Consider the following 15,614-nt stretch of genomic DNA (forward strand, 5'->3'; position numbering starts at 1 on the left):
TCGATTGTTACAAGAACCCATCTGGTTCACTAATGTCCTTTGCGGAAGAAAATTCACCATCCTTACCTGGTCTTGCCTACATGCGACTACAAGATCACTTAACTACCCTCTGAAATGACCGAGAAAGCTTTTCAGTTGAAGGACAATTAGGGCAGCAAATAACGTGGGTCTGATGAATGAAGGACAAGGGAAAGGTTGCAGCCGATATGAATCAACAATTGAAATAGATGCATACAAGTTATCTAGGAACCCAACCCATCTCTAACAGATCCACTTCAGCTTTTAATGGTGAAAAATGAGAGGCGGGAGATCATTCCACTCATGGGGAGTGGGTTGGCCATTTAAATATTATAATGCGGCAGCCTGCCTCGGCTTCAACAAGTCATTCTATTTTTAACTCATATTTGTCATGTTTCCCCAAGCCTTGGGGAAACAAGACAGATGAGGGAGGTGAGAAGGGTTTCATTCACTTGTGACTGCATGGAGGCTTGTAAGCCAAGAAGGGCAGGAGCATTTCTTCCCAGCCCAACAAGGTAACAGTAAATCCAGCCCAGCAATGTGCTGCAGCTCAATCCCCTCCACTGAACTGCACATGATCTCCATGGCTGCTTAATCCTTGGGCTAATCAAACTGGTAGCAATGCGATGGTGGAGGATTTCCTTTAATGTATAAGGTATGGTTTTCTTGACCAATATGTCAAGGAACCAACCAGACAGCAAGCCATCCTAGACTGGATATTGTGGAATGAGAGTGAATTAATTAGCAATGTTGTGGTGCGAGATCCTTGAGGGAAGAGTGATCATAATATGAAGAATTCTTCAATGAAATGGAGAGTGACAGTTAAGTGTGAGACTAGGGTCCTGAACTTAAAGAAAGATAACTTTGATGGTATGAGACATGCATTGGCTAGGAGAAGCTGGCAAAGTATACTGAAGGGGTTGATGGTGGATAGGCAATGGTCGACATTTAAAGAACACATGGAAGAACTTCAACAATTATACACCCTTGTCTGGCGCAAGAGTAAGATGGGGAAGGTGGCTCAACCAAGGCTGACAAGGGAAATCAGGGATAGTGTTAAAGCCAAAAAGGAGGCATTTAAATTGGCCAGAAAAAGCAGCAAGTCTGAGGACTGGGAGAAATTTAAAATTCAACAGAGGATGACAAAGGGTTTAATTCAGAAGGGGAAAATAGAATACGAGAGTGAGCTTACAGAAAACATAAAAACTGACTACAAACACTTCGAGAGATAAGTGAAGAGAAAAAGACTGGTGAAGACAAATGTAGGTCCCTTACAGTTAGAATCAAGTGAATTCATAATGGGCAACAAAGAGATGGCAGACCAGTTGAACAAATACTTTGGATCTGTCTTCACTGAGGAGGACACAAATAACCTTCTGGAAATACTAGGGACAGAGGGTCTAGCATTAAGAAGGAGCTGAAGGACATCATTATTAGTCAGGAAATTGTATTGGGGAAATTGATGGGATTAAAACCTGATAAATCCCCAGGGCCTGATGCTCTGCATCCCAGAGTACATAAGGAAGTGGCCCTAGAAATAGTGGACGCATTGGTGATCATTTTCCAGTATTCTATAGACTCCGGAAGAGTTCCAATTAATTGGAGGGTAGCTAATGTAACCCCACTTTTAAAAAAAGGAGGGAGAGAGAAAACAAAGGATTGTAGACCGGTTCGCCTGACATCAGTGGTGGGGAAAATGCCGGAGTCAATTATTAAGGATGAAATAACTGACCATTTGGAAAACGGGGACAGGATCAGACCATGGATTCAGTAAAGAGAAATCATGCTTGACAAATCTTGTGGAATTTTTTTTGGATGTGACAAGTACAGAGGACAAGGGTGAACCAGTGGATGTTGTGTATCTGCACTTTCAAAAGGCTTTTGACAAAGTCCCACACAAGAGATTAGTGACCAAAATTAGCAATGTATTGACATGGATAGAGAACTGGGGCGAAATTCTCCGGTATCGGCGCGATGTCCGCCGACCGGCGCCAAAAGCGGCGCAAATCCGTCGGGCATCGCGCCGCCCCAAAGGTGCGGAATCCTCCGCATCTTGGTGGGCCCAGCCCCAACCTTGAGGGGCTAGGCCCGCTCCGGACTAATTTCCGCCCCGCCAGCTGGCGGAAAAGGCCTTTGGTGCCCCGCCAGCTGGCGCGGAAATGACATCTCCGGGCGGCGCATGCGCGGGAGCATTAGCGGCCGCTCACGGCATTCCCGTGCATGCGCAGTGGAGGGAGTCTCTTCCGCCTCCGCCATGGTAGAGACCGTGGCGAAGGCGGAAGGAAAAGAGTGCCCCCACGGCACAGGCCCGCCCGCGGATCGGTGGGCCCCGATCGCGGGCCAGGCCACCGTGGGGGCACCCCCCCGGGGCCAGATCGCCCCCCCCCCCCCCCCCAGGACCCCGGAGTCCACCCGCGCTGCCTTGTCCCGCCGGTGAGAGAGGTGGTTTAATCCATGCCGGCGGGACAGGCATCCTAGCAGCGGGACTTCGGCTCATTCGGGACGGAGAATCGCGGGGGGGGGGGGGGGTCCCGCCAACCGGCGCGGCGCGATTCCCGCCCCCGCCGAATCTCCGGTGCCGGAGAATTCGGCAACCGCCGGGTGCGGGATTCACGCCAGCCCCCGGCGATTCTCCGATCCGGCGGGGGGTCGGAGAATCTCGCCCCTGGTTGCTAGACAGTAAGCAGAGAGTGGGAATAAACGGGTCTTTTTCAGAGTGGCAGGCAGAGACGAGAGGGGTACCGCAGGGTTCAGTGCTGGGACCCCAGCTGTTCACAATATACATTAATGATTTGAACGAAGGAATTTCATGCAACATCTCCACATTTGCAGATGACACTAAGCTGGGTGGCAGTGTGTGCTGTGAGGAGAAGGCAAAGAGGCTGCAGGGTGACATGGACAGGCTGGCTGAGTGGGCAAATACTTGGCAAATGCAATTTAAAATGAGTAAATGTGAGGTTATCCACTTTGTGGCAAAAACAGGAGGGAAGATTATTATCAGAATGGTGGTAGTTTAGGAAAAGGGGAACTGCAATGAGACCTAGGTTTCATGGTGGAACAGTCGCTGAAGTTGGCATGCAGGTACAGCAGGCGGTGAGGAAAGTTAATGGCATGCTGGCCTTCATAGCAAGAGGAATTGAGTATAGGAGTAGGGACTTCTTGCTGCAGTTATACAGGGTCATGGTGAGGCCACACCTTCAGTATTGTCTGCAGTTCTGGTCTCCTAGTTTGAGGAAGGATATTCTTGATATTGAGGTTGTCCAGCGAAGATTCACCAGACTAATTCCCGGGATGGCAGGACTGACATACGAAGAAAGACTGGATCGTCTGGGCTTGTACTCACTGGAGTTAAGAAGAATGAGAGAGGTTCTCATAGAAACATATAAAATCCTGATGGGACTGGACAGATTAGATGCGGGAAGAATGTTCCCGATGTTGGGACGGCCAGAACTAGGGGTCGCAGCCTCAGAATAAGGGGTAAGCCATTCAGGGCTGAGATGAGGAAGAATTTCTTCTCTCAGAGTTGTGAATTGTGGAATTCGCTACTTATTCAGTAAATTATAAGACATTTCGGAAACCCATTTTGCTGGGATTCACAACCTTAAAACAATCTTTCCTTCATGGAACTCATCTCATCATAGAATTTACAGTGCAGAAGGAGGCCATTCAGCCCATCGAGTCCGCACCGGCTCTTGGAAAGAGCACCCTACCCAAGGTCAACACAGCCACCCTATCCCCATAACCCAGCAACCCCACCCAACACTAAGGGCAACTTTGGACACGAAGGGCAATTTATCATGGCCAATCCACCTAACCTGCACATCTTTGGACTGTGGGAGGAAACCGGAGCACCCGGAGGAAACCCACGCACACACGGGGAGGATGTGCAGACTCCGCACAGACAATGACCCAAGCCGGAATCGAACCTGGGATCCTGGAGCTGTGAAGCAATTGTGCTATCCACAATGCTACCATGCTGCCCTCTGCAGCCTAAAATACAGGTCAAGGTTTCTGTGCTCTGTTCCAAAAATCATAAGCTTAACTATAAATGCAATGGGATGACAAAACACTGATAAAACAAAGTATTTTGTTGGTGTATATTTTTGTCCTCTCTTTTACAGTACCCCTCGTCACTGGGAAACCCGTGCGCCAGTGTGGGACCAGAGGTTCCCTCTGCCGTGAACATGTGGTAAATCCTGCCCATAATTGGCCAAGCTGCATTTTATGGTCCATCTTTAGATGCTGACTCCTGGTTTAAAACAACCTTGTGTGACTTGCTAGGCTGTTTCAGAGGGCAACTAAGTGTCAATCCTGTTGACATGAGCCTTGAGTATCATATAGGCCATGCTACGCGAGGATGGCAGGTCTCCTTCCATTAAGGGTGTTAGCGAACCAGTTGGAATTTTGCAACAATCTGACAATTTTGTGGTCACGTCTACTGCTATCAGCTTTGTACTGAATTCAAATTCTCAAACTGACATGGTAGGCGCTGAGGACCCGGGTACGAATCCTGCCACGGGTCATTGTCCGTGTGGAGTTTGCACATTCTCCCCACGTCTGCGTGGGTTTCAGCCCCACAAGCCAAAGATGTGAAGGGTAGGTGAATTGGCCACACTAAATTGTCCCTTAATTGGAAAAAAAATCATTTGGTACTCTAAATTTATTTTTAAAAACTGACATGGTAGGATTTGAACTCTGTTCGGTCGGATTTGAACTCTGTTCAGATATGCATTTGAACTGATTTGACGCTGGCTACCTTTTAGAGGTGATGGAAAGCACTTCTGGATGGCATTGGCAGTTCGTTAAAGGCGATTGAGATACTGACTTGGGAGACTCGTGGTTTGGATGAAACTCCAAGCTGGATTACACATAGAGGATGGGCGCTCAGCATAAATGTCAGGCTCAAGCCTGTTGCCGCTTGGCCTTCATGCGTCACTTTAATTTTTAGGTCATTAGGCCTTTAACTATTACAAGGTGAGACTTCTGCCCCCATCCAGGAGGCCGTCCCACCTCAGACAGCTGTCAGTTAAATCGAAGGCTGGCAGCCCTGCAGCAACTCCAGGTTTGGTGGCAGATGTGGATGGTGGTCATTCACATTGCCTGATTTTATGGACCACCTGGGGTGGCCCATGAAATTCATCGCCATGTATCAACTCTGTTAGGAATGTTGATCCAAGTCTATTAATACTGAGGCTTATATCCATTTGTTTTTGTATAGAGGTGGTGTAGGCAAAGTTCTGTAAATTATCATAATGGTCAGCATTGTGGCTGCATTGCCCATTTATGCTGCTCATCTGTTATTTTGGAAAAACCTGTTCTGCCTCTTCCGTGATCTTATATTGCTCATTCTATCCCTTTCCAAAGTCTAGATGCCATGAGAGAGTTTGTGACATATCCAGTAAGTTAAACACAGTGACAGGGATTTCTTTTTGACTCCTTGGTAATCCAATATATCACATTTCATCGTGGAGTTAACACACACTAAAGTTTGCAGAGGGCAGGGGCGTGCTTACAGAATTGATGTTTGATCCAGAACCTGAAAGAAATAAGGAAGTAAAACCCAAAACATAAAAAAAGTTTGTCTGTCACATTGCAATTTGCCTTACTTTGCTGCATTTGATGCATCTCTTAGTTCTTCATCCAATCTGCAGAAGATAAGCATGAAGAAGAATTTAAAAAGGGAATAGTAGGACAACTGCAAAGCAAAACAACCTTTAACATGCTAAGACGGAGGTGAGTCTGAAAGTAAAAAAGTTTTCAAGCACTTTTGCTTTATGACTAGTGTTTCCAATTCAGAATGCAACTTTCACCTGTTATTGTCAAAACAAATCTATATATGGCAGAGAGGCAGACTGTCTTTAAAAAAATCACATGCTGATTACAGAAAGCTAAAAATGCAGCCGCCTACTCAGATATTGCTAACATTCAGCATTCAGTAATCTGACAAAGCAAATGAGATTCATTCTGAGAAAAAAAAAGGGGAAAATTGGTTATTAAAGAGATTCAAAAAGGAGGTCTCTACATTTGAGGCTTGATAAAGGGGGAAACAGCTGGGGTGGAAGTGGCAGCTCTAAAGTTGGCTGATGAATACCTGAACAATATCAAACTTTCCACTCCTGATCAGTATTTAGTGATACCTGCTAATAAGTTTCTACACAGAACCTCAGTCTCAGGTGTGACTGTGATATCCCTTTTGGTGTAAAAGTAGCTTGCTGAGTCTGATTGCCTGAGCTTAAACATTAACTATAACTAACTGCAACCTTCCAAGGTTCTCTTGATTTGGGAACTGCTCCTTTAGATTTGGTGGAACTGGCTCAAGGGGCTAAATGGTCCATTTGAAACATGGCCAATTGAAATCCTCAGATGTCAAAAAATATGACTTCTTTTAACCTTGGCTCAAATGGAAATTATGGCATGGATGGACTTGTGGCAAATCTTCATCGGTCATCAAGAAAAAGACTTGGGATCCGATAGAACTCAATGCATGAATGCGTTATGAATGCAGAGAAGGAAAGAAAAGGAAGCAAATTCTGAACTCCAGATCCCACTATTCACAGGTTGTCCTGCCCTATATGTCCAAAGATCTGTGGGTCAAGAATTGACCTGTTAAGTCAAATGAAGACTCATGGCAGAAACCTGCAACCTTGAGTAGACATCATCTAAAATTGAGAAACAGCCAACGACAGCCACAGAACCTCCTGAAGTTGATCACTTCCCACCACGATACCACTATCTCTGGAATCCCTCCTATTTTCCATCCACGTCCTACATCTTGACGACAGCATCCAAAGACACAAGGAAACATTCCACATGTCCACTGATGATACTCTATTCTGCTTCACCAGCAACTCACTCAACCCTACCATTACATTAGCGTTGGACACCGCTTGTCCAAGATCTGGATTAAAACGGAGAAACCCAAAACCATTGTATTCTGTCTCCTCCAGGAACTCCATTTCCTGGTTATTGATTCCATTCCCATCCCTAGCCACCATTTCAGGCTCACCCAGATTATTCATGATCTGAGCTAGGCTTCCAGCCTCCAATTACAATGAGCAAACACTTCCAACTCCATAATACCACCAGTCTTTGCCCTGCACCAGCTCCCAAAATCCCCATACAAGCTCTGGTAACCTCCAGACTCAACTATTCCAATGCTCATCTGATCAGCCTCCCACATTCCACCCACTATAAACTTATTCATCCAACACTTTTTTGGCCTGCATTCCAACTTGCACCAAGTTCCATTCAGCTATTACCCCAGTGCTTGTTGCAATGGCTCCCAGTATACAGCAATATTTGTTTAAAAATTCTCATCCTTGTGTTCAAATCGCTCCAACGCCTCATGTCTTCCAATCTCTGTAATCTCCCCAGGTCCCTCCAGATCTCTGCACTTACCTTTTCTAAACACTGCATCATTGTTTCCCCAAGGATCTATTCCTGGCTCCTTCCCATTTCCCATCCACATACTAGTATTCGGCGACATCATCCAAAGACGCATGGTCAGATCCAACTTCTCACGCATCCCTCATCACCTTCACCCTGGCAGCTGCAATTTCGGCCTCTAAATCTTAACATCTGGAGTTCTCCCTCTCAACCTGTCTGCAGGTCTACCCCTTTCTCCTCAAATACACTGTTTAACACCTACCTAGCTAGCCAAGTGTTTGGTCACCTGTCCAAACCTCTCCTTCAGTTGAGCATAGTTTATTTTCCGCTGACAGTCCGACAAAATATCTTGAGGATTATTACATTATACATTTAAAGGTGTTATACAAATGCAAGTTGTTGCTGTCATCTGCCAGTGCCGACGACATAGCTTTTGTCCAGTGTTGCTCACACAGTTAATAAGAGTAGAGTAAGATGGCAGCAGAAAGATAGATCAGCACATTCAAGCAAATATAGGTACTGCTGAGGTCACCCAACAGCAAAAAGGTTAGTTTTCTGCAGTGGATGGCAGTGCTACAGCCTGTAACATGGCTTGAAATTTCATAATTTACCTCATCCTTCTTTTTATACACTTTTCTTCTTCATACCTTATAGGGAATAAGTCATTAAACCAAGGTTAGGAAATTTAAAAAAACTTTCAGTCACAATAGTTACGCAGAAGAAATCATCTTTTAGAGCTTCAGTGGAAAAAAATCAAGAGATGTTGAATATTGATAAGGACATTTGAAAAACCTTAACTTGTCCATAGCCCTGTTTACCTCTTGACAACTTACTTTCCAACCTATCTTGATGTCATCATCAAATTTCGGTACCATGCATTCAGTTCCTTCATCCAAATTATTGGGATCAAGTGCTGAATCGGTCAATGGAAGAATTAGAATTAGAAAGGGGCCATTGCAGGGGTCTGAAAAGCTCAACTTAGGTTTTGAGGTTGTAAAAGTCATAGGTGTGGAGAGGAAACTTGGAAAGGTTGCTCCCTGGGTGTCTCACTCTTAGCTGCAGGGCTCGCTGTGGGAACCGGGGGACTACAGTGAAGTGACCTTTCTCAAGGATGGGAGGAAGAGGTGTCAGAACAGCTGATATGATGTCAGAGTGAGAATGATCCACAACTGACCCAAATATCATCTGCTGTTGATTTATATCAGAATGTGTGGAAAAGTTTCGGAGTTGAAAGTAAAATGGACTTCAGATGCAAGACATGCCTGTACGTCCTCCTGGGTTTTGGACAGAGAAATGGGTTTCAAACTGTCTCTGAAGACCAGTGTTTGGCAGAATAAAAGAACAATGGTAAAGAAACAAGAATTTTGTGGGCGGGATTCTCCTTTGCCTGACATCGATATCATAATCAGCGATCGGGCGGAGCATCTCCGTTTACGACCGATCGGGGGCGGCACCTGTTTTCTGATGCTCCACCCTCTCCAAAATGGCGTCATCAAGGCGTACACCGCACGCCATTGGGACAACCTCAGGATGTTAGCTGAAGGCCCTCCCCCGATGCTATGCCCCTGATGGGCCGAGTTCCCGACGGCACGGAACACCTGTGCCCTCAGTTTTTGTGAACCCGACGTGGTGGCTGCGGTCTGTATCCAGCGCCGCCGCAGTTGGGGAGGGGGGGGGGGGAGCAGTGCTGTTGGCCGGGGGTGCCTTCAGCGAGGGCTGATGGGGCTGGTGGGGGGTGACGAGTGGGTGTCTGGGGAGACACTATCTGGCAGGTTGGTTCCACGCACGGCCCCCGCCATGTTGTCGGTCGCGCCGTGCGCATGCGCGGCCACGGACCCGGTAATTCTCCGGCCATTTATTTCTTGAAGGCTGTGTGTTTTACGTGGCACGGCTGCTAACCCCTCACTGGTCGGAGAATTGGTGCTGGGGCCTTGCCGATTTTTTCGTCGTAAAACTAAACACTTCCTCCGGACATGGCCTCAAAATCGGATAATCCAGCCCCATATTTCCTCCTCTCACAAGCCAACAAGTTTCTCCAACAGACTGCAAAATTGCCAGGTCGGCAGTTATATTAATATCACATAACCCAACAGCCACAACCTGCGGAAAAGCCAATGACATATTCATATATTCTTTTTTTAACTTTTATTTGCAATCTTAAAACTTTCTTTCTTCATCTGAATGAATGTGTTGTGTTTTTTTATTACTTGTTCCTCCAGCTATAGTGAAACTTACTTATTCTTTGAATTAAGAAAACCTGTTTTGATTGGTTCCTTGGAACAAGTAAATATATGCAGACCGGAAAAGGTATCCATTGGGAAGGGGTGGAGGGAGAGTTTTACGCAAATCTTTGTTGCAAGCAACTGTGGGGTTGATAGATTATTGATTCATTGATTTATTTGGTGCCTTTAAGGATTGAGTGCAGAGCTAGAGAATGGAATTATTCACAAGGTCCTGACTATGGAAAGATAGTCATTGTTTCAGATAATAAATAATCTATTGCCATGTCCGTAGAAATTCAGACATTGTTTCATGAAATGTTGGTAAAGATTTTATATAACGAATAGACCATTGTATTCCAGTACATTTAGCAATGAAAATGTATCAAATACTTAGCAACAGCAAGGTTAATCAAGCACCTTATCTTGTAACATTGACGCACGTGGCTGGCGCACGTGGACACTGAATTAATTTGATGGACATTAGTAAATCTTAACTAATGAACAATATTTTATTAATAATTCATTTTCTAAGTGACAGACATTTATTTGAATAAATTAGGAGATCTCAGCTGATAATTAGAAACCAATGAGAATGAAAGAGGGATTAGACCATTGATAAGAATTTCTTTGAGAGCAAGACTTTGTGGTTAAGATTTTGGTTCCGAATTTATGCTTTTATGAATTTCTGAACCATCTATTGATTTTCAGGTTCCAAGTTCCAAATTCTTATCCTCGCACACATGCCTCAAAATCACTCTCCGCAAATGTTGCCCCCTCCACCACACACAAACTCAAATTTCTCCTTCCAAAAGAGAGCACAAAACTTTGGAAAGAGGCAGATATCTAGGAAGGGTGATGATGGGAGATGAAACAAGATGCCTTGAAGGCCACCAATAATTTAGGCCCATCCAGTTCACTGGAAGGGAGGTCCTGTTCCAGGAGGCTGCTTGTGTCAGCACAGTCTTCAATAAAAGCTTGAGCCTCCCAAGGCATTGCTGCTCATAAATGTTGATCACACTGATCCATTGCCTTTGGATCCTGTGTTAAAGGTCTCATCGCCTTCAAGCTATCTTGGTGTCAGTTCCCTCAGCCCTGTGTAGTGGCATGGACCTGAAGGGAAGGCAGCTGATGTCAGTGTTATGTTTTTCCAGTGCTATGTTTTTCCTGTGGCTGCTGGTGTTGTTGCTCCTCCTGTCCCTACTCACAAGATAGAGCTGCATAAGTGGTGCCTATGCTGTAGTGAAGGCTGGCAATAGGACATGCAGTTGAAGGTGAGAGAAGTGCAAAACAGGTGAAATGATTTGAAAGAAGTTGCCAAACACCTGCCAAACAGTGAAATACTTTCTGAGAAGGAATGTTGTGAACAGCAGCCTCTCATCTGGCTATGGCTGCAGCTCTTCGGTTTCATTTTTCAAAGCTTTCCCAGCCTATCAGTTCCACTGCATTTGCCTGGGAAACAATGGAAACTTTGCTGACATCTTAGGAAATGGGTGTGCTGGCTGTAATACACTTAATTGCCTACTTGCATAACCTATTTAATTGCATGGAGAATCCCCAGCACTCCTTCAAACCCACCCTGGTGAAACTCGGAGCTCAACATCACTTTTATGAATTTAATTGATTGCATGTACCCAAACCTGCCTTGTTACCTGTGAAGATTCCTTCAGTTCTCAAAATAGAAGATGGACTGTGCCCATCTTTCCAAATTCTTACATGACAATGTCTACCACAGAAAATTCTCAAAATGTCTAACTGACCTTGTGTTGAAGTGGTTATACCCAAAATGAAGTTTGTCTTTTTTATTTATTCCTTCACAGGCTGTGGGCAATCAATGGTACAGCCAGCATTTATTGCCCATCTCTAATTGTTCTCGAGAAGGTGGGAAGCCACTTTCTTGACCTGCTGCAATCCTTGTTGTGTAGGTACGTCCACAGCACTGTCAGGGAGGGAGTTCCAAGACTTTGACAAGCAAATGTCACAGAACACTGATATAATTCCAAATCAGGATGGGTTGTGGTTTCCAGGAGTACTTGCAAGCTGTGGTGCGCCCATGCATCTGGTGTCATTGCCCTTCTCAGTGATCGAGGTCACTGGTTTGGAAGGTACTGTCAATAGAATCTTGACAAGTTGCTGCCGTGCACCTTATATATGGTACACATTGCTGTTATGATGCTTCGGTGATGGAGGGAGTGAATGCTTAATGTAGTTGATGGGGTCCCAAACAAACCGACTGCTTTTCTCTAGATGGTGTTGAGCTTTGGATGTTACTGGAACTGTACTCATCCAGGCAAGTGGAGAGTACTCCATCACACGCCTTACATGTGGATTGTAGGTAATAAACAGGTTTTGGGGAGTCAGGAGGCGAGTTACTCCTAGCAGAATTCCCAATCTCTGACCTGCTCTTGTAGCCACAGTATTTATCTGACTCGTTCAGTTAACTTTCTGTTCAATGGCAATCCCCAGAATGTTGATGACTGGGGATTTTGCAATGGTAATTCCATTGAATGTGAAGGAAAGATGGTTACATTCCCTCATAGTGTCCTTACAGATGTTGTGTTTGCCGACATTTAATATATTCATATACTTAGCTCTGCTTTGAACTCCTATTTAACAATTAACTGTTCAATACCTGATGGCATTGGAGTAGTTCAGCTAAGACTAATACAACTTTCTTAATTACTACCGATCATGCAAGTCAGAGATTTCCAACACAAAAAGAGCCCATTCAGCCCATCGAGTCGGTGCCGGCCATCAAACACCTACTATTTTAATCCCATTTTCCAGCACTTGTCTTTCATTGGTTTGGGACTAGTCTTTTTTAGTTGATAGAGAGAATACTTACTGGTTTAAAGAATCTGGTGAAATATCCATACCATCTATACTCAAATATGTGCTTATTTAACTGCCTATAATAATCATTTGCACCTAATTAAATGAAACAAATTGACTGAATTTAATCAAAGTAACGAACATTTATTTTGGAAACTGTTTGTACTGTCAGTTAAATGATTCATACCCCAGTTCCAGGCTGAGTCCCATTCTGCAGCTAATTAAGTTTTACAGCAATTGAAGGATGAGGTTGAGTAATTCACAGTTTAGTCATCTTTGTAATTTCCAATTTTTTTATTTCATCTTTCCACATTTGCAACTTTTATTTTTATCTCTGTTCTAATTGGAGCAGAAGCCCATCGACACTTCAGTTCTTTTACACCATTACACATCATCGAATTAACACATATGCAGCTGAAATGACAAGATTTCTGAAACATCCTGGTTAACAATTACATTTTCACTGATGTTAATTTCTGCCCCCTCAACCTGTTGGTTACTGCTCCGAGGTAGTTCCACCGATGTCTTCAGTATTTATTTTTTGATACACAGCACCTAATTGATGCACCATAGTGTCAAGGAGATTCCTCAATCCCTTTCATTAAGTGTCTTCCCTTAGCTACACTACTTAGTGAATGTCTTGAACAAAAAAGGACACAATAAAAGCTATTTCACATGCATTATTCAAGTAGCTGGATTTGTGGTATCTAAAACTAAAAAGCACAATTTTAGGCTGTGGAGAGAGGGTGCTGAAGTCAGTTGTAAGGAAAGAGCTTTTCAAGAATATCTATCTTTCAGGAAAGGATTTTTGTGGATGCATTACTAGCTTGCGAACATAATTTGTTCCTTGATATTTATAGTGGATGGAGGTGCCTGTCTCTTGAAGACAGCACAGCAGAGGAGGCTCCGGGTTCCAAGAGCAGATGATCGCCACATAGGGTGGAGTTCTCTCCGAGCAGAATACAACGGGGAGCCATATAGTAAAGATATAAAGGGCAGCGACGCCAGTGGTCTCTGCACCATTGTTGCTTGTTATCAACAAACTCTGTTCACACAAAGAGCCTCCACCTCATCATTGCCAGGCCATCACAACATCCTAGCACTTTGGAATATAATTCTTAATGTAAACTGTTCACAAAGCAGATTTAAAATGTGAACAGATAGCAAAGCAAATTTCATAGGAGATCTGAGCCTCAGGATTAACTGGCTAGATCTCTTTTTCTTCTAGCATGTTTGAAGTGCCTTTGGAAAATTTGGTGACAGCTGGTGGTGACAGCAGTTCAAGAGAGCAAACCGCAGAGACCGAGAGCAGGGCCGGAGTTGGAGGAAAGTTCAAACGCAGCAGGGCAGAACACCAATCTGAGCTGTTTGGCAAACAGTATCTGGGCAAGAGCTAAGCAATCTGAGCTAGAGAATTGGCTGTGAAAATGAGTCAGCATCAAACAGTGCAGAGTGGATACTGAATTGGAGGTTGCCAGGTTGGAGTTACTCAGGGACTGAATCCAGTAATTTACTTAGTTAAAACAATTTTAGAAGTTATTTCTTCCATTCACAATGCTAATATTTAGTAACCTAAGTCAGCAATTACTCCCTCCAGTATTTAAAATGAATCATTTGCTGTGCAGCCAGTAAATTAATTTGTTTTATATTTGTCAAGTGTGTCATGATATTCAAACACACACATCATGATAGACACGCCAACAGACAAATCAGAACACACAACACCACAACCAATGACAGAAAGATATAAAAGCACAGACACGACCCCCGGTGGTCAGTATTAGCTGCAGAGGCGGACCAGGACACATCTGCCACCAAACACACTCAGGGAGACAGCACGTGCAGAGTATCCAGAACGAACTGTATTATAAGAGTTATAATAAAATAGAGTTGTACCACATACAACTGTGTTGGCTCATCTGTGCACCAGAGCACCCAACACCACATGGTACAGGAGTGGATCGATACCTGCCGGCATACCTCAGTGTACACAGACAACCAGCAGTGCCCAGGCAAAATGATAGAGCTCCCGGTTCCGCAGCAGCTCCAGTGCCACGGCGATCTCCGCGAAAACTGGCGGCGATTCCGGCAAATGTTCGAATTGTTCCTGGTGGCAGCTGAACTCCAAGACCTGGATGATAGCGAAAAAATTGAATTTCTCCTCACCATCGCCGGTGCAAGGGCAAGAGAAATATTCACAAGGTTCAGGTTCTTCAGGAGGCAGCAAAGGTACGATTACCAGGCAGTCCTGGACAAATTCTCCAAGTACTGTGAAGAAAACGCAATCCAATCGGCAAATAAAGGTAAGAAAAGCTGCAGTACTCACCTCGTGGCTGGGATCCCGGAGCCCGAATTCCCAGAAGCCAAAATCCCGGGCCTGAGAGAAGGCTGGGTCGAGGTCGGCGGCCATCTTGCTAAAGGTATAACGCTAGCACAGTTGCGCGAGCAGTGCGCAGAACCGGAAGTTTCGTTTGCGCATGCGCAAGATGCTGCGCATGCGCAGTCAAGAAAACGGCCATCGGTAAAGGAACAGCGATCTGAGCATGCGCAGTCGCTTCCTACGTGCTACATACCGAGCGTCAGGATGTCAGAGGCCCCAGACTGCACCAATTTAAAAGGGAAATGTCCCAAATCCAATTTAAAAGGGAAACGTCCCAAATCAAAAAAACAAAAATCTGTTAAAGCTGTAAAACAACCTTCCCTCACCTGGAATGACAGCACAGTGCCGCAAATTGACCCAGGAGATGAATTTGACCTCCGAAGAACCCTCCGACAAGCAGCTACCTACGCACAAGCCGATGATTCCGACCTTGAATACTTCGATGACGATCTTTACAGTGTTTCCGGACCTCGCGAGCCCAATGATAGCTCCGTGGTCCTATATGACTATGACTCGGACGAACCTTTCGTGTTGCACATTGGCGGCCCCCACATTGAATCCGACGCAGATGCGGATTCATTTTTCGGATTTGAGGATCTTCAATCCAGCAGATATGACGTTCCAACTTATCAGTACCGGATGATGCTGCAGCCTGACATTAACAGACAGGGAGCGGTGCAAGCACACGGAGAGTGCCCTGCTGCCACACAGAGCGTGGTCCACGTCCCGCTCAACGTTCCCGACTCTATGAAAGAAGACATGCAAGACTCCAGAGTGCA

General features: G+C 44.9%; 1 protein-coding gene across 8 annotated transcripts in view; it reads right to left on the reverse strand.

Moving 5' to 3' along the window:
- The window catches only part of LOC140429519 (protein prune homolog 2-like), a 725,367-nt gene that overhangs the window by 10,524 nt on the left and 699,229 nt on the right, over positions 1-15,614 (reverse strand). For 6 of the 8 annotated variants that reach the window (XM_072516619.1, XM_072516616.1, XM_072516618.1 and 3 more), the window contains 2 exons: positions 8,016-8,051; positions 5,625-5,663 (listed from right to left, as the gene is read on the reverse strand). In XM_072516619.1, the coding sequence (XP_072372720.1) occupies positions 5,625-5,663; positions 8,016-8,051 (75 nt within the window). The remainder of the gene's footprint in view (positions 1-5,624; positions 5,664-8,015; positions 8,052-15,614) is intronic. The other 2 variants (XM_072516617.1, XM_072516620.1) reach the window with 1 other exon arrangement.

This window comes from Scyliorhinus torazame, chromosome 9, assembly GCF_047496885.1.
Source record: "Scyliorhinus torazame isolate Kashiwa2021f chromosome 9, sScyTor2.1, whole genome shotgun sequence".
Classification (NCBI taxonomy): domain Eukaryota; kingdom Metazoa; phylum Chordata; class Chondrichthyes; order Carcharhiniformes; family Scyliorhinidae; genus Scyliorhinus; species Scyliorhinus torazame.